The sequence below is a fragment of the Malus sylvestris genome, chromosome 11 (genome assembly GCF_916048215.2).
Source record: "Malus sylvestris chromosome 11, drMalSylv7.2, whole genome shotgun sequence".
Classification (NCBI taxonomy): Eukaryota; Viridiplantae; Streptophyta; class Magnoliopsida; order Rosales; family Rosaceae; genus Malus; species Malus sylvestris.
In genome coordinates, this window is record NC_062270.1 from 5,529,945 (window position 1) to 5,549,825 (window position 19,881).

Here is a 19,881-nt window from a genome sequence, read left to right on the forward strand (position 1 = left end):
ATTAAAAGGAAATGGGTTGGATTGGGCTGGCCTCACCACACGGGCCTAAGGCCCGCCTGCTATTCGAAACCGGCCTGGGAGGCCTGGCCTCACCGGAGCACCACCACCGGAGCTTCACAGCTCCGGCCAACTACCACACACCATCCTAAAGTCCGATCTAGGTACCAAAACGAAGAGCAAGACGAAGGGAGTGTTTTTATACCTTCCTTTCGTCGTGGAACGACCGGAGATGGCCGGAAAAAGCCCCGACACCCTCGGGATCGCCGGAGTTGGGTGTGCTTACACCCGGCTTCGATTCGTCCTAAAAACCTCGAAAAATCACAAAATAACCTCCATTAAAACTCATTCACCAGATCTTAGGACGAAAAAGTGAAGGTTTGGAGCTTACCCAACCGGGAAAAATAAAGGTTTCGCCGGAGTTCCTCTCCGGTTTCTGGGCTCGCAGCACGGGACAGAGGGAGAGAGAAGAAGGAGATGGGTCTTCTTCGTGCGGGGGAGACGGGTGCGTGCGTGCGGGTTGCTGCAGAGAAGAGAGATGAGGGAGCTATGAGAGAGAGAGACGAGAGAAAGAGATAGAGTCGGGAGGGACAGAGACAGACAGAAGAAAGAAAAGAAAACAGAAAAAGAAGAAGAGAAAGAAGGAGTCACGGGGGGGGGACAGAGAGAGAAGACAGGGAAATTGCTAGGGAGCTGCCACGTGGCAGTTTGAAAAGAAAGAAGGATCCAAAGCTTAGATCCTGATAGGGTAGTCCAAAAAGGGTAAAATGGATAGATTTATAATATTTAGGGAATATTACACACATATAATTTTATAAGTGGGGGCGGGTGTTACACATTATCCCTACATCTTCAACATTTTCAAATGGTATGGAGAGGATCAATCCAGCATAGTAAGCATCAAAAGTGCAACATTTATAGGTACTCTTTCATAACCGAATAATGTATTAACGTTTCAGAAATAACAAATTTTGCAATTTGGTTCTCATCTCTCCCATTTTCTTTGTTAAATCTTGTTTGCTCTGAATTATTCTCTAGCCTTATCCCTGGCATCACTTAGGTAGCGTTTGGTACGCAGACGGGACGGGACGGAAAGAGACGGAACGGGACGGAACGGATGTTCCGTTCTGCGTTTGGTACGCGCAGGACAGAACAAGACGGTTGTTCCGTTCTGCGTTTGGTAGCGCATGGACGGAACGGAACCAAAAGATTAAAATGACTAAAATACCCATGTAAATTATAATCGAAAGCAAAACCGCAGTTCTTCTAACTTTATTCTTTGGCCTAAACAGAATTTGTGGGCAACAACCCCACAAAACCCTTCCTTTATTTTGTTAAAATGAACAAACTTTGAATCAAATGGCATTGAAAATCCCAATATATGAAAACCAAAACAACGGCAAGCAACTTCACTGAGGTGTTGTATGAAACTTAAGACCAGAATCAATCAAGAACTCCAAAAAAACAACAAAACCCAGGATTTTAATGTGGAAAATTTACTCTACAATCGAAACAATCCAAGCATGCAGTGATAGAAATCAACCCAACTCAAAATTTCCATTTCTCACCAAGAAAAAAAGCCAATGAAATACAGTGGATTTAGAAAGACGAAGTCTTTACCTCGGAAGAAACAGTAACGGAAAGCTGAAAATCAGCAGAAAGGTGAAGCTTCAGCGGAGAAATGCTTTTGGTGGACTGCAGAGAAATGGGTTTTTCTCTGACAAGAATTTGCCTTCAATTGCTCTCTCTCTCTCTCTCTTCAAAGGTGCGGACGTTTCTCCATTGATTATCGCATCAGCGGAAATTGCCAACGAGGAACCCAGTGCAAGAAAGTCAGCGGCTGAGAAGAAGATGAGGAAGGTTGCGAAGGGGAGAGATGGGGTGAAGAGGATCAGCGGCTGAGAAGAAGAGAAATAGTTTTTAGGGTTTGTTATATGATTTTGATGCAGTAAATTTTGAAAAAGATAAGGGGCATTTTTGTCCTAAAATGTTAAAATTTTCTGTCCCGCGGACATGGAATAACCCGTTCCAGGGAGGGAGGTGGAACCAAAAATCATCCAAAACTTGTCCCGTGGAACGCCTCGTCCCACTCATTTTAGACGTACCAAACGCGGGATGAAACGCCTCGTTCCACCCTGTTCCGTCCCGTCTCGCGTACCAAACGCGCACTTACAGAACATATATTACTTTGGCAGCTGACATTTTTTTGACCAAGAACTTTTGGAATATGTTTTATTCCTGGACTTAAGGGAAAAATGATGCTGTTATATATTAACGTCTCTGCATCTGTACTCCGGTTTCGGATTCATTCATTTCTTATTGAAAGCATGCATGTTTCTTATATCAAAAATGATAAAAACCATCCATACTGCTTATTTTGGTCTGCAGAAGCCTACTATCGACATAGGAGGCACAAACTTGCCTCTACAGTTTCCTCCTCCATTGGCATGCTGTCTCATTTTCGTTATTCAGATACCAGCTTGACGCTTGCGTAGATACGTTAAGCTCTTGTGGTTCCGATCACAAGATCATAGCTGACAAATGGAAAGATGTGTGCAATTAAATCTTTCGAGGTGTGTTTTCTGATGTTTCTTTTCGTGTCATTCTTTTTATTTATCTCCAACATAAGCTTTTTAATGAGAGAGGGAGAGTGAGTGGGGAGGGGAAGAGAAAATAAAGAAAAAAATTGAAAGTTTTTAGAATCAAAGTTGCAGATTAGTTTCTCAATAGTTCATGTACTTCATGATGTCATTTTAAATGTAATAGTTGTACAAAAAAGAAAAATCAGTTCTTTGTGTATTATTGATGCATTATTCAACTGGTCTGTATCCTCCGTTTTACCATTTCTTGGTTGCGTGAATCACTGGAAAGAAGCTTTCTGTTTAATCAGCATTAGTTATCAAGACATTTGTAGAATCAATCCTAAGTAGCTGTTAATACAATGTGCTAGGACAGACTCATTTGTGGCCTTTATGGATGCAGTGGCGAGCTGTGGTGTGGAACTGTAAAGTAGAATTACCTAAGGAAACAGTTGCTAGCTTGCATCAATTACTGGGCCTTTCTGGCATGAGTGAAAAGCCATGGCATGCTTTTCTCGTATTCTTCCGATGTCATAGTGATCTTCACGTTGGCACAAGAGATGTATCATGTAGGTAACCCTTGGAGGATGTTTTTTATTTTCTTTTTTAATCATTCTGATTTCGTTTGAATATGGTGGCTTTTAAGTTGATGCGGATGAGTTTCATTGGTGCAGAGTCCTTATTGTGGAACTTAAGAGGCAAATGTCTGAGGCAATAGATGTTAGCTCACATCAATTTCCTAAGCATATTTGGCATGATAATGCTCCTCTAAAGGAAGATGATGGAACCCCGGGATGGTTTGAATACGGTGGCCTGCTATCTCATCTTCTTTCAATGCCATTATCATCTTCAAGTTGGTCTATCTATGTTTTTCTTTATGAGTGCGAACTGGTAATAGATCTTTAATGGATTACTGCATGTTACATTCTCTCTTATCATCATTCTTCGCACAAGAATTGAGAATATATACCTTAGATAATTGATTATTCTAATTTGATACAACTTGGGAAATATATATACATGCATACGATAGGTGCAAGTTATTTCTTTGGGACCTGATGGCATGCTATGACAGATTGAAGTCAACAAACAGAAATAAACACGGCGCAGTGGATCACTCTTAGTTCTTCCCAAAATCCCAATTCCATCGATTTGGGATCAGTCCCTCCCTATCTTCAGAGCAGCTTCCGATCACTTCTCTCTCTCCCTCCTTAACAATCAGTAAGTCCCCCCCCCCCCCTCTCTCTCTCTCTCTCTCTCTCTCTCTCTCTCTCTCAAATACAGCGTTTTACTACTTAGTTCGATGAATTCCAATTCCATGGATTTATATCAAGATTTGGTTTTGCAAATACGGTTTCTTCTTTTGGTTGGTGATGAATTTTGATAAGTTTTCTGTATTTTGGGTAGGTTTATAAAACCAATTTAGCTCCGCCATGTCGCTTCCAATTGAAGAAATGATATGTCCTCTTTTTCGATGCTTAGGTGTTTCCCCTTTCACATTTAAAGCAACTCCCTTTTGCTTCTTTTTGCGTTTGGGTTTCGCGGTTTCTGACCCGTTATAAGTTGAAGGATTTTGAACTTTTAGTTTTAATTTGTTTGAGAAATGGGTTGGAAAATTTTTGTGGGTTTTGAGTTGTTATGGGTTTAGACGCATTGAGATGGAAACGTGAGTTAAGCCAGTTGGTTATGGCATTGTGCCTGGTGCAGCCTAGTTCGTATCCTCGGCCTCGTAAATTAGAGTAGTTTAGAATAGTGTCTTGTCAATAGAAAATTACAATAAAAAATTGCAAGGAGATGCATTTTGTCCATGTGTAGATGATTTCACATTTATCTGTTCTTGGCCTTTTGGAATCACACATTACTGGGTCCAATGACTTTAGCGGAAGTGGTTCTGTTCCAGTAAGTTGTAGATATCTTGCTTTGTCCTAACTTGTGGGCTTGTGGTTGCAGCTTTCATCTCATGTTTTGGGGATCTCCTCGATTCGATCATTGTTGATGTTGCATATGAGTGTCATCGAATAGCGAAGTTGCGTCTTGATCATAATTTTGAAGAAGAAGAAGAAGAACTAAGGCTGTCAGCCCAAACACGGGTGAGGGTAGTTGATCCTAGTAATAGTGGTGAAGCAAATAGCAAGCACCTGATTGAAATATTTGGGCAGAATCATCCTTATGTAGCCAGCAAAGTGTTTGAGTGTATGATTTGTGGTCGGTCTAATGTGGCTGGGAGGTTTGCTCTTCATCTGGAGAAGTGTATGGGAAAGGTAATTATCCGTCATCTTTTCAGATAGTCGACATTTCCCCAGTGTTTATTTGTCAAGTCCTTAAATGAGAGACTAATAATTATTATGATTTGTTGCTCCACCACAGGGTAGAAAGGCTTGCCTCAAGGTGACAAGAAGTAGCACAGCTGCAGAGACTTGGAATTCTCGGGGAAACCCTGCTTCCACATACTCCACATATTCATGTTCCAACAGCACAAGCTGGTTATCAAATGGAGCATCGGGTGTTGCTGGTGAGGAGTACTCGAACTGTGCATTGGAAGTGCCATGAAACAATTGAAGCACTGGTGAGCTCCCCAAGTTACTTGGATGCAATGGATCTTGCATACTTGCTTAGTTCGTGATGTTTATGGAAAGTGATGCCCGATTTTGAATAGCAGTCTGGACATCCATGTAGGGCGTGTCACGCCCCGATCCTAACATACGTCTAGGATTGACACGTGACGTCACCAAATATTTATATCTCTAACATACCCAGCCTCCGGGATATGTACAAAGCATAACTTAATAATCGAATTGCGTTGCAACTTTTGTATATTTCATGGCTGCATCTAACATCCTCGTTAGACTGCCTATGTACCATAAACAGGGATCAAGCCATTCGTAGTTCATCGTTTCACTACACTGGAATATTCATCAATTAAATCGCTATGTCTCAACAATGTATCACAATGCATAACATGCAATATTACAAGGGACAAACGACGGAGCATAATCATATTCACTAGTCATAAAGTTCAACGAGTCTAATCCTAATTACCATAACCATAACCAACATCATTCCATAATCACATCAATCAATAATGCCAACCATCACGTCATCAATAACATATACAACATGTCGAAATACGGGGCTAGAGCGACACAGTTCGGTCGAATACATCTCTGGAAAAGGGGATTTTGGACCACCCAATGGAACCAAGGCACCAAAAGGGATTCCGGACCATCATTTAACGGAATCCAAATCAGGATATGATTCCGGACCATCACTCAACGGAATCGCGGAGTATAAGGGATTCTGGATCACCACTCAACGGAATCCAAATACGATTATGGACCATCACTCAACGGAATTACCGAGTAGAAGGGATTCCAGACCACCACTCAACGGAATCCAAATCAGGATACGATTCTGGACCATCACTCAATGGAATTGCGGTGTAGAAGGAATTTCGGACCATCACTCAACGGAATCCAAATCAGGATACTATTCCTGACCATCACTTAACGGAATCGCGGAGTAGAAGGGATTCCGGACCATCACTCAAAAAATCCAAGCAGAACTCAGTTCCGGACCACTCAACAGAACTGAAAGGAAGTCCAAGAAGCATAACAACGGCTCAAAGGAACAAGACATGATTCAAGTTACTCAATTCATGAAGACTCAACGAAACGAAACAATATCGAGCAACAAATCCCCATCATAATGGGTTATTGGTCCATTACTAGACCTCACATCTCCCAAGCAATTCAATATGCATTTCAATCACATGTCGCAACCATTTCCAATACACAAGTCAAATCACATTTCACTACATCATACCAATCACTATGCTTCCAACATTATATCTCAATCCATAGCTTGTAACATATCAAGGAATCATGAAGCACAATATTAATATTTAATTACGTTAATCAATCAGTGAGATAACATATCATTTCACGAATTTAATTAAAGAACTCTACATAATTCCCTACTTGGGTTATGAATAATAACATGGTAATTCGAATTTGTATTCACAAGATCCATTATGGGTAATTCCCATTTACTCGAATCTAGGATTCTAAGATAACCTTATGGAAATGAGCAAGAGCAAGGATTTATGACCACTCAACGTAATCCGAGAACATCGGGTTCCGGACTACTTAACAGAACCAAAATATCAAACGGTTTCTCATAATTTACCCAGACCTGTCACATGTGAAATAAGTGCCTACATCATGGAAATGGTGCATCGGGCAAACAACAACCCGGATAAGCTGCGAAGCTCATGTGAGCGACAATAATACAAAGTATGTGATAATAATGATAAAACCAACCATCAATCATAGTATAAACTTTGAATATAAATCATTCATAAGAAATTAATACCAAACCTTTGAAAACTCTGAAGGAGTCACACAGACACCCAACAGCTTTTCTAAATCAAACTCAAAGTTCTCGAAGCCAAAATTCACAAATACACTCAAAACTAGAGCTAGAGAGATGTCGTTCGGCCGAAGCCTACGCAAGTAACCAACTAGGAATTGGCCTCCCAAAGCGGATCAACCAAGCAGAGCCACCCCTGAGAAAGTAACCAAGTAGGTAGTGACCCCCCAACGCGGATTAACCAAGCAGAGTCACTCTTACAACCGTTGGGAAGTGATCACCCAATGCGGATTAACCAAGCATGATCACCCCTAAATGTGTATGGCCATACCTAGGATATAAGGATCGCCCAATGCGGATTAACCAAGTGCGATCCATAAATAGTATGATCCCCTAACGCGGATTAACCAAGTAGGACCATCCATGTACCATTGCTACGTGATGCAGACTTAGTGTCACCTAACCCCATGACACTAGGGTAACGGTCCTTTACAATCCCTCATGTTTATCAAACCATCAAATATATATTCAAAACACAATCCATCAACAGTTCAAATATCCAAGTCACATAATGTTTCTTAAGTAGATCGATGACAAACTTTATAACAACAATTATTTAGCATAAGACCTATTTTAAGAATCCATGGTGTAACCACAAAGTATATTGGCATGGAAGATTTCAAAGTAATAACCATATCACATAGATTAAAATCACTCATATGAGGTCCACACTAATGCACTCTAGCATGGAATTCAAGGCGTCAAGCTCTATCACCGCCTAAAACAAAGCACAAGTCCACATTTATATTTCTCTCGATAAATTCATATACCCAAAACTCTCATAAGTCTCCCACAATGACATTAAATGAGAATCAGACCGTCGATCAAAGGTATGGTCCATGATCTTACATCACTTACTCCGTAAGATCCAACCACTAGATTTTCACTAGTAAGTCCTTAAAGTCCTTAAACAATATCTACAATAGCATACTAAAATTTGGTGTCAATTCAATGGTAAGATCGTCAATTGCTAGAATATTCAAGTGGCGGATCTTATCGAAATTATACTCAACCAACAGCATTTCATAAATCGAATGTTACACATTGGAAAATTTGACTTTTTCCAAAAATTCTCAAATTTTACAAGAATGAAGATCTCAATAAGTAGAGTAAACTTTATACCTGTGGCCGAGTCCAATTTGGTTAGGAAGGCCCTCAAATTGGCTCGCACCTGTCGAAAACCCTAAGGTATGTGTTCTTCAATTCGGCTTCCTTGGTGTTCCAACGCCCCAACCACCAGTTAGGTCTTGTTCCTGGGTCCAAGGGAAGTTGATTAAGGATGATGGTGAATGGTGATACTCACCGGAACAACGAATCGCCGTCGAAAACCCCCAGGTTCTCCGGTGGAGTTCTACCTGAATTAGACCTTAAAAACCCTTGATTTTTGTGGAGATGGAAGGAGGAATGTAGTTGAGCAGGTTGCAGGTGAATGAGATAAGAAAATCAGTTGATAAATGGTAGAAATTGGCCTGAAGTTGGCCAGTTTTGAAAAATGGCTAGTGGAGTACACGGTTTCAAGAAATGGGGAAAGAAAATGTCAACTCCCCCTATTGATCCTTTCTCATCCTCTAATGACTGGATTGGCCCCCCTTTTCACTCCTAATAGCCGGTTCCCTTAACCCAATTATATATTTGGGCCTTTTACCCCCAGTGGAAATTAAATAATTTCCACAACTTAAAGTTTCACAACTTTAAACGATCGTAACTATACCATTATAATTCGGACTCGCAAACGGCGTTCGCCTATGCGTTTGTGGTTTCAAGATCTTTCCAAAAATATAAATTGTGACCTCGAAAGGTCTACGAATTTTAGATAATTAATTTCCAAACTTCAACTTCGTAACTAGTTTAATTAAAATCTAAATTCAAATAAATTAATATAATTTCTCGTAAAAAAAAAAAAAAGTCTCAATAATACAAATATGTAGATTATAACCGTGAAATTTAGGAACGAGATTTCACAGGGCGGGCACCAGACACAAGTGTGTGGGTGTGGGGGTTTTGTGCGGTCAGATTAATTGCCAAGTGGTCTGAGTATGTACCTTACAATTTCTCCCTTGTTGGAGCCTCTTTCTAAGAGAACAATGGACCATATTGTTCCTAACCTCGACAAATTTACGGGGAGGGAAATTCAAACTTGGATGCAAGGGGTGGAGCACACTAGCCAACTTGACCAAATCCAGTTTTGTACTACCGTTTTCTTCAGTTGTGAGAGTTTGCTTTCATTTCTTGTTTCATGTTCATGGCAATCAAATTATGTCCGCAACCGCAAGAATTGTCTATCATCCTCGTTAATACTTGTAATACTGATACATCAAATGTTGAACAAACAAAAAGCTGAAACCACCACAGAAACAATAGGATGTCAATCCCCGAAAGAGTTCTCACAGGGGATGGATCATAAATTCACAACTCAAAATTTTTAGTATATGACACGAGGAATTATGTGATGACATTCTTTTTTCCATTACAAAGAATAGCGCATTGTATACAACATTCTTGACCACATCTTGAATGATAATTCTAAATCTCATAAAAGTTGATTATGTCTCAAATTAAATATAATTGTTTGCTCAATATAAGGTATCAAAATTATGAATACAAACACTAGAAAGATCCCAAATTGAAGGGATTAACTGCAGAATTAATTAGGTACCAACAACTTACTCATTCTCCATTATGTGAATGATAACATTGTGTTGTTTAGCTCAAAGCCTCGAGAACTGCCATTAATATCGGTTTCTTTTTGGTTTGTTTTTTTACTGGATTTCTAATAACACGTTTTTTTTTGGTAACATGCAATAACATTGAGTAACTATGAGATTGGCACTGAGTTGTACTTTTCTTTCTTTGTTGGGGATTTAATCACTATTCTCGCTGAGCAAGGTTTTAACGAGGTCACTCTTTCACAATCACCACAACTTGTATCTTAATTATGTCTGTCCCATGATAAAAAATAAAATAAAAAACAATTGTTGTTCATGTGTATTGTACAAGTTATGTGTCACTGGATCCCATGTAAGCACACAGAGAGTTTCAAAAGAGGGTGTGCTATCCACACATCCCATTTTACTTCTTACACACCCCTTGTTAATTTCTATCCGTTAATTTTCTTCAATTCATCCGATCCGACGGCCGAAAATTAGAAAAGTGTGTGAAAAATAAAATGGGGTGTGTGAATATCAAACCCCTTTCAAAAGTTGTCCCCAAAAACCTTTAGTAAAAGCAGAGGAATATTCAAAGGTTGATTACAAGAGATTGATCAAAGACTCATTACAGACCAATCTCAAGTTTTCTTTTGGTCAATTGACCAATCACAAAGGATTCCAATAACTTAGCTGACACATTATATATGACTCTTTGAAAAATAAGACTCTTTGTAAACTATATGTGACTTTATGTTTTTACATAAAATTTTATAATATTAGCACGGAAGTTAATGTTGAAATGTAAAATAAAAAAGAATTCACGAAGAATTTCAATTTTAAAGAATCTCCTAAACATTTATCTTCTCTTTATTATCTCACAATTTCACATGTTCTGAACGATTTAATGGACGCGCGATTTGCATCCACTTTGAATCGACGACCACGATGTTGTAGTCCGCAGGCTACCCATAAAAAGATCTGGATCTGGATCCATGGGACAACTTTTGAACCAAAAGACTAATAACAGACCAATCACAAGTTCTTTTTTGGTCAACAGACCAATAACAAGTTGATTACGAATTGGGATGCATCAATAATTATGAGAGAGGATTCTCGACGGATTCTTTTTGTGAGGATTCTAAAAATCCTTTAATTGCGTTTGTTTATCATACATCATGTGATTAGTTTTCGTCAGGTACTGTTTATATTTAATTTTAAATAAAAAAATTATAATAATTTATGATCGCACGATTTGCATTCACATTGAAACAACGGCCACGATGTTGTAGTCCGCAGGCTATCCATAAAAAGATCCGGATCTGGATCCATGGGACAACTTTTGAACCAAAAGACTAATTACAGACCAATCACAAGTTCTTTTATCATCAACTGACCAATCACAAGTTCTTTTATCTTCAACAGACCAATCACAAGTTCACTACGAATTGGGATGCATCAATAATTACAATCTCAAAAGCCTTTTCTTCTACGTTGAGCTACTAGCAAACTAAGCAACCAAGAGAAAAATGGCTGCCGCTTTGATTGGACAGGCTATTATCTCCGCTTCCATCCAGGTGCTGTGCAACAGAATTGCTTCAACCGAGTTCGCTGACTTGTTCCGGCAGAAGAAGCTGGATGAACCACTCTTCATGAAACTGAAGACGACGCTGCTCACCCTTAATGTAGTGCTCAACGATGCGGAAGAGAAGCAAATTTCAAACCCTGCTGTGAGAGACTGGCTGGACGACCTCAAGCATGCTGTCTTCGACGCGGAGGACATACTTGATGAGATCGACACTGAAGCTTTGTGATGCAAGGTGGAAGGTGAAGGTCAAACCGAGAAATTAACCAAAAAGGTGTGGGACTTCTTCTCTACTTCTCGTAGTCATTTTTATCGAAGCATGAATGTTGGGATACAAGGGTTATTACAAAGGCTGGATGACTTTGTGCAACATAAAGTTTCCCTTGGTCTTACAGAAGTTGTTGGGAGGAAGGTTTCACTAAGAACTCCAACAACTTCCTTGATTCATGAACCTTTTGTATATGGAAGAGACGGAGATAAAGAAAATTTATCAAAAGTCTTGTTCTCTGATGATGCAAGCGAGGATGATGTATCTATCATCACCATTGTTGGTATGGGCGGGGTTGGAAAGACGACCCTTGCTCGAGCCCTTTACAATGATGATAAGGTGAAAGAGCACTTTACCCATAGATCTTGGGCTTGTGTTTCAGAAGATTATGATGCTATTAGGGTGACTAAAACTCTTCTCGAGTCGGTCACTTCAAAACCTTCTAAGATGACAGATTTGAATTCGCTTCAAGTTGAACTTAGAGAACAACTGAGAGGAAAGAAATTCTTATTTGTGTTGGATGACCTTTGGAGTGAGAAATATTCTGATTGGAGGTGCCTACAACCTCCTTTTACTTCCGGGGCAAGGGGAAGTAAAGTCATCGTGACAACACGAAGTGAAAATGTCGCATCTCTCATGAATAATGTTCCCATTCAACACTTGAAGCCTTTGTCACATGAAGATTGTTGGATGTTACTTGCAAAACATGCGTTTGGAAACGAAAACCACAATGCACATCCAACTTTGGAAGAAATTGGCAAGAAAATTGCACGCAAGTGCAATGGTTTGCCTTAAGCAGCAGAGACACTCGGGGGTCTATTACGTTGTAGGAGAGACTTCGAGGAATGGAATAAATTATTAAATAGTAGTCTTTGGGAGCTTCCTTATGATAAAAGTGATATCCTTCCAGCCCTACATTTGAGCTATCATTATCTCCCTGCTCAGTTGAAAAGATGCTTTGTGTATTGTTCACTATTTCCAAAAGACTATTTGTTCAAGAATGAAGATGTAGTTCTACTTTGGACGGCGGAAGGTTTAATTCCACAAGATTTTAACCGGCAAAGAATGGAAGAGACGGCTAGAAGTTACTTTGATGAGCTAGTATCACGATCACTACTTCAAAAATCAGGAGAGCGTGGTTTCACAATGCATGATCTTCTTAATGACTTGGGTCAGTTCATGTCTAGGGGATTTTTTTTCAGGTTGGAAGAGAGGGAATCACAAGAAGTTAAAAGACTTCGTCATTTGTCATATGCTAGGAGAGAAATTGATGCTGCTAAAAAATTTGAGCCATTAAATGGGGCTAAGTGTTTGCGGACCTTCCTACCTCTCTTTTTTGGAATAAATGACAGGTATAAACGTTTCCTCATAAGTAAAAAGTTTCTACGAGATTTGTTACCATCCCTGAAACGTTTACGAGTTTTATCATTGTCGTGTTATAAAAATTTCAATGAATTACCTGATTCAGTGGGCAATCTCATTCACCTACGCTACCTGGATCTCTCCAAGACAGCAATTGTAAGCTTACCTGGTGCAGTTTGCACTCTCTACAATTTGCAGACGTTACTGCTGTCAGGTTGTTCTGCTCTCATTGAACTGCCAGCAGACATGAGAAAATTGATAAATTTACGGACATTAACGTTGGCAGGTTGCAGCTCCCTTACTAAATTACCTGTAGATATGAGGGAATTGAGTAGTTTGCATTACCTCGATGTCAGTGGAACAAACATACAAGGGATGCCAGTGGAACAAACATACAAGGGATGCCAGTGGAATTTGGAAGACTAAAAAGTTTGAGAAAATTAACTGATTTCATTGTGGGGAAATCTACCGGGTCAAGTATTGGAGAATTAAGGGAGTTGCAGCATCTTCAAGGAAGACTTCATATTTCAAATCTGCAAAATGTAGTTGATGTTGTGGATGCCTTGGAAGCCAATTTGAAGAATAAGAAAGGACTCAATGACTTAGAGTTGGCATGGGGTGATGAGGAAGCCGATGATACCCAAAAGGAGAGAGATGTGCTTGACAAGCTCCAACCTTCTGCAAATTTGGAGAAACTGACTATGAGATTCTATGGAGGAACCAGCTTCCCAACATGGTTTGGAAGCTCTAATTCCTTCTCGAACATACAGTTCATGTGTATCAGTGATTGTAAGTATTGTTTGTCCTTGCCAAGTTTTGGGCAGCTGCCCACTCTTAAAGAGCTACGTATCAAAAGGATGAAATCTGTTAGGACGGTTGGTGTTGAATTCTATGGTGATCTTAATGGAGCTTCTGTAATTCAGCCATTTCGGTCTCTGAAGACGCTAGACTTTGACGACATGCCAGAGTGGGAGGATTGGCGACCGAGTCCAAGTGGAGGTCAATGTTCAGACTTTCCTTGTCTCCAGGAGATGGGAATATGGAATTGTCCGAAGCTGAGAGGATACTTGCCCAATTGTCTTCCTTGCTTGAAAACATTTAGGGTGTGTCGGTGTGAATATCTACATCTGCATGATGAATGGGCCAGTAGTAGTAGTAGTCTTAACATGGACTACTTACAGAATTCATTGGAAATAGTTATTGATGGATGCCCAGGTCTGTTACCATTAATAGAGAGAGTAGAGAAGAAGTTCTTGTCCACACTTGCAATTTATAATTTTGATGCAATACAGTGCCTGCCCAAAATGAAATATCTACGAAGATTGAAGTTCTGGGATTGCCCAACCGTGTCGTCATTAGAGTTCTTATCTCATGAGATGATGGCCGAATTGATATCACTTGAGTCTTTGTTTATGCACAACAGTTTTCATTCAGTGAGGTCCTTCCCGTTGGGCGTTTTCCCCAAACTTTCAACTCTTCAAATCTTTTGCTGTGAGAATCTGGAATCCTTTTCTATTGAAGGAGTTGATCAGAACCTAAGCCATCTCAATGAGCTGCGAATCTACGACTGTCAAAATCTGGCGTCTTTCCCGGACGGAGGATTGCCCACTCCCAACTTGGGAGAATTGAAAGTTGGTGGATGCAAGAATTTGAAGTCGTTCCCCGAACGAATTCGCACCCTCGCCGCCCTTGAACGATTGGAATTATGGGATCTTCCAAATCTTGTATCATTTGGCCAAGGGGGTTTGCCTCCCAACCTGCAATATTTTAGGGTTACACGTTGCGACAAAGTGAAGCCTTCCGTGGAGTGGGGATTACAAGGACTTGTCTCCCTTAAAGAATTTACAATTGTTGGCGAGATCTGGGCACCTTTGCTCAAGGAACAGCTGCTCCCTACTACTCTTAACAGTCTCTACATCGCTGGACTATCAAGTCTGAAATCGGTGGTGGACGTAAAAGGACTTCGACACCTCGCTTCTCTTCACCGGCTAACTATTTATGATTGTCCAAGTCTGGAATTCCTGCCACGAGAGGGACTTCAACACCTCACTTCTCTTCAAGAGCTAACTATTGGTTATTGCCCAAGTCTAGAATTCCTTCCAGCAGAGGGACTTCTACACCTCACTTCTCTTCAAGAGCTACGAATTTCTGATTGTCCAAAACTCCAATTCCTGCCAGAAAACGGTTTGCCGCCATCTCTTTCGTACCTGGAGATCGACTCTTGTTCCACCCTGGAGAAAAGGTATGAGAATAAGACGGGAGAAGATTGGGCCAATATATCCCACATTCCTTTGATAAGGATAGGCAAACAATTCATCATATCCATATGAGCTCTGTTTTTCGGCATTTCACTCTCAGGTATTTTGCATCTAATTAACTTCAATAGTTTGAAAAATAAAAGACATAACAGAAATAAGAATCATTGCATAGTTATCAATTTTTTCTTTGCAGCAAAGAAGACAGATTATCCCTGAATCTTCAACATTTTCGGATGGTATGAAGAGGATCAATCCAGCATAGTAAGCATCAAAAGTGCAACATGTTTAGGTACTCTTTCATAACCGAATAATGTATTAACGTTTCAGAAATTACAAATTTTGCAATTTGTTTCTCATCTCTGCATTTTCTTTGTTGTATTGTTTGCTCTGAATTATTCTCTAGCCTTATCCCTGGCGTCACTTATACAATATGGTACTTCGAAAACTCACAATTTTCTTATATCAAAAATCATAAAAACCATCAATACTGCTTATTTTGGTCTGCAGAAGCCTACTTTCGACATAGGCGGCACAAACTTGCATCCACATTTTCCTCCTTCTCCATTGGCAGGCTGTCTCGTTTTCTTTATTCAGATACCAGATTGATGCTTGCGTAGATACTTTATGCTTTTGTTGGTTCATATAATCGTAGCTGACAAATGGAAAGATGTGTGGAGTTAAATCTTTCGAGGTGTGTTTTCTGATGTTTCTTTTTCTTTCATTCTTTTTATTTATCTTCAACATAAACTTGTTGATGAGAGAGACAGTGAGTGGGGAGGGAGGGACAGAGAAAAAGAAGAAATGTTTTTGAAAGTTTTGAGAATCAAAGTTGCAGATTAGTTTCTCAGTAGCTCATGTGTATTATTGATGCATTATTCAACTGTTCTGTATTCCTTTTACCATTTCTCGGTTGCGTGAATCAGCATTAGTTATCAAGACTTTTGTAAAATCAATCCTAAGTATCTGTTAATACAATGTGCCAGGACAGACTCATTATGGCCTTTGTGGATGTGGCAGCGAGCTAACTGTGGTGTGGGACTGTAAAGTACAATTACCCAAGGGAACAGATGCTAGCTTGCATCAATTATTGGGCCTGTCTGGCATGAGTAAACAGCCGTGGCATGCTTTTCTAGTTTTCTTCACGCTGGTGCAAGAGATATATCATGTACGTAACCCTTGGACGATGTTTTTTTTTTAATTTTTTTTAATCATTCTGTTTTCGTTTGAACATGGTGGCTTTTATGTTGGTGTGGATGAGTTTCTTTACAAACACAAATGCGTAATTCAGCTATATTGTGCGGCACTGACTTATTTGGTTTGAATATGGTGGCGTCATTGCTGCAGAGTCCTTAGTGTGGAACTTAAGAGGCGATTGTCTGAGGCAACGGATGTTAGTGTTGGTGTATAATCCTTTTAGCTGAAGCTTGGCAGCAAGAATCATATTTCTATGTGTTGTTTCAGTTTGAATGTGAGCCTTTGGATCATAGTCCACATGGCATTTCAATCTTGTATCTAGCCTAAGTAATAGAATAAGCCAAGTGGCATCATCTCATAGGATGATACCAATGAATGGCTAAGATTGCAGTGTATGTTGAAGAGTGAAGGATCTCCCTTCCCTTCCTCATAAACGGTTAGATTATATTATGCAGGATATGTAAATGAAATATGAAGAGACATTTTGCAGCTTCTTCTCTCTCGGAAACTCTTTCTATCTTTGGAGACAACCTCCATTGAAACATATACTAAAACTACACACACAAACACTAACATGGCCTCAGAGCCAGGTTTCATCGTCTAATCTGGGCGTGAAATCTGTGCGATTGAGCTACATCTTTGAGCTTCAATCGAATCTGGAAAGTGTGCTTTCGTGTATCCAAGTCTCATATGGCTGGGTCCGGAAATGTCGAGCTTAGAGCTCCGGTCTTCAATGGAGAGAACTATGAATTTTGGAGGATTCGTATGACAACTATACTGAAATCGTATGGTTTGTGGGAGCTGGTAGAAAATGGGTTTGAATCACCAGATCCGAAGTCTGAGAAAGCTGTGGTCGATGAGACGAAGAAGGAGACGCCGGATGGAGTGTCGTTCAGTGAGATCCTGATGAAGGATGCTCGTGCGCTTGGAATGATACAAGGTGCAGTATCGGATCAGATCTTTCCCAGAATCGTGAATGAAGAGACATCCAAAGGAGCTTGGGATGCTCTAAAGGGTGAATTCCGAGGAGATAAACAAGTAAGGAATGTAAAATTGCAAGGTTTACGTAGAGATTTTGAATATACTCGTATGAAGGACAGTGAATCATTATCTGTGTATCTCTCTAGATTGTTTGATATCATTAACCAAATGAAAAGTTATGGAGAAGAACTATCTAGGGAGAGAATTTTGCAGAAATTACTTATTAGTCTACCGAAAACATATGATGCAATTTGTTCTGTAATTGAGCATTCTAGAGATCTTGAAATTATTGAGGTCCAAGAGGTTGTAGCTTCTCTGAAAGGATTTGAACAGAGGCTTGATCTACATACTGAGTCTTCGACTGAGAGGGCATTTGCAAGTTTAAATATAGCATCTAAGGGTGTCAAAAGTGGTGGATTTTCTGGGAATCAAAGGTCTCAAGAGAGTTGGAAATCAAGGGGAAAGAATTGGGATCACAAACCAAATTATCCTCAGAGACAGAGCAATATTCAAAGGAATTGGGATCACAAACCAAATTATCCTCAGAGACAGAACAATATTCAAAGGAATTGGGATCATAGGCCTAATTATGTCCAGAAGCAAAACAATGCTCAGGGTGATTGTAAGTGGTGTGACAGGTTGCACTATGGGAAATGCTGGTATGAAGGTAAACCAAAGTGCATAGGCTGTGGTAAGCCAGGTCATTCTATGAGAGATTGTCATGAGAATAGGGGCGTGCAGAAAGTTAATTATGTGAAGCAAATGGGAGAAACAGGATCACTGTTTTATGCCTGCAATGCAGTGACTGATGTGAAAGTCAATAACTCATGGTACATTGATAGTGGTTGTAGTAACCACATGACAGGAGATGAGAGATTATTGGTCAATGTTCAAAGAGGTTTGACATCCAAAGTGAAAATGGGAACTGGAGAAATCTGTGAAGTGGCAGGAAAGGGAACTTTGGTGATTGAAACTAAATTGGGAAGAAAACATATACAAGAAGTAATGCTTGTTCCCGGACTTGAGGAAAATCTTCTAAGTGTAGGGCAAATGATGGAAAATGGTTATTATTTGTTGTTTGGAGGTGATGTAGTGAATATTTTTGATGGATGGTCACTGGATAATTTAGTAGTAAGGGTACATATGACCAGCAATCGATGTTTTCCTTTGACAATGTTGCCTGCAACACAGTATGCACTAAGGGCAGGTATCACTCATTGTTCTCAAATATGGCATAAGAGGTTGGGTCATTTGAATGAGAGAAGTCTCAAGGTACTTGAAGAACAGGAGTTGGTGCATGGATTACCTAAATTAGAAATGTCCCAAAGTGTGTGTGAAGGTTGCATGTTGGGTAAACAACACAGAGATTCATTCCCTTCCCAATCAACTTGGAGAGCTAAAGATCCACTAGAGTTGATTCATACTGATCTCTGTGGTCCAATGCAAGTAGAGTCTCATTCTGGAAACAAATATTTTTTGTTGTTTACAGATGACTGCACAAGGATGTCATGGGTGTATTTTTTGAGAAACAAGTCTGATGTGTTTGAATGTTTCAGAAAGTTCAAGGCAATGACTGAGTTACAATGCGGATATAAGGTTAAATGTCTCAGGAGTGATCGAGGGGGAGAATTCCTTTCTGCAGAGTTTAACAAATACTGTAATGGACAAGGAATTCAGAGACAATTGACTATGGCCTACACTCCTCAACAGAATGGAGTGTCCGAAAGAAAGAATAGGACTGTGGTGGAGATGGCAAAGTCAATGCTACATGAAAAAAAACCTTCCATATGCATTTTGGGCAGAAGCAGTGAATACTGCAGTCTATTTGATCAATAGGTGTCCTACTAAAGCTTTGAAGAAGTCAACCCCATTTGAAGCTTACAGTGGCAGAAAACCTGGAATAGCTCATTTGAAGATATTTGGCTCACTGTGCTATGTGCATATCCCTTCCAATCTCCGACATAAGTTGGAAGAAAACAGTCACAAGTGTATCTTTGTAGGATATGGTTCAAGTGAGAAGGGCTACAGGTTGTTTGATCCTATTTCAAGGAAGATTGTTCTCTCAAGGGATGTCACATTTGATGAGAGTAAATCTTGGGATTGGAACTGCAATATAGATACTGGAGTGACATTTCCAGTTATCACTGAACATAAGAATGCTAATGAAATCTGTGAAGTTGATGACAATTCTCAGTTTGAAGAATACAATGTTTCTCAAAGTGAGAATGTGCTTGAGAGATCTCCAACTTATGATGATACACCGAAGAAATGGAGAAGTATCAATGAAATCATGGCTCAATGCAACATGTGTGTTATTGAACCAGAAAGCTATGAGGATGCAGCCAAAGATGATTCATGGAGGAGTGCAATGAAAACTGAATTGGACATGATTGAGAAGAACAACACATGGCAGCTTGTTGAGAGACCATATGACAAGCCTGTTATTGGTGTTAGATGGGTTTATAAGACCAAACTTAATCTGGATGGCACCGTGCAGAAGAATAAAGCTCGGCTGGTGGCTAAAGGCTATTCACAAAAGCCCGGAATCGACTATAATGAAACCTTTGCCCCTGTGGCAAGGTTG

General features: G+C 39.9%; 2 protein-coding genes and 1 pseudogene across 4 annotated transcripts in view; 2 read left to right on the forward strand and 1 right to left on the reverse strand.

Annotated features, from left to right (window-relative positions):
* LOC126588264 (putative disease resistance RPP13-like protein 1) overlaps positions 1–19,881 on the reverse strand; it is a 51,614-nt gene that overhangs the window by 4,469 nt on the left and 27,264 nt on the right. The window contains exon 1 of one of the 2 annotated variants that reach the window (XM_050253349.1): positions 13,598–13,746. The exons of the other annotated variant lie outside the window; for it this stretch is intronic. The gene's annotated coding sequence lies outside the window, so the exon portion shown is untranslated. Of the gene's footprint in view, positions 1–13,597; positions 13,747–19,881 lie in introns of those variants that run through there. 2 annotated transcript variants of the gene reach the window in all.
* LOC126588268 (SAGA-associated factor 11-like) lies at positions 831–5,474 on the forward strand. 2 transcript variants are annotated; one of them, XM_050253352.1, is made up of 8 exons: positions 831–918; positions 2,386–2,570; positions 2,980–3,145; positions 3,251–3,467; positions 3,652–3,797; positions 3,984–4,058; positions 4,527–4,837; positions 4,944–5,474. In XM_050253352.1, exons 6-8 carry the CDS (start codon positions 4,010–4,012, stop codon positions 5,124–5,126), a joined length of 543 nt encoding a protein of 180 aa, XP_050109309.1. In that variant the 5' UTR covers positions 831–918; positions 2,386–2,570; positions 2,980–3,145; positions 3,251–3,467; positions 3,652–3,797; positions 3,984–4,009; the 3' UTR covers positions 5,127–5,474. The 2 variants fall into 2 exon arrangements, 1 of the variants encoding a protein (XP_050109309.1); XR_007611388.1 differs by lacking the exons at positions 3,984–4,058; positions 4,944–5,474 and having other exon boundaries at positions 3,251–3,797; positions 4,527–4,672.
* Positions 10,959–19,881, forward strand: part of LOC126588270 (putative disease resistance RPP13-like protein 1) — a 52,458-nt pseudogene continuing 43,535 nt past the window's right edge.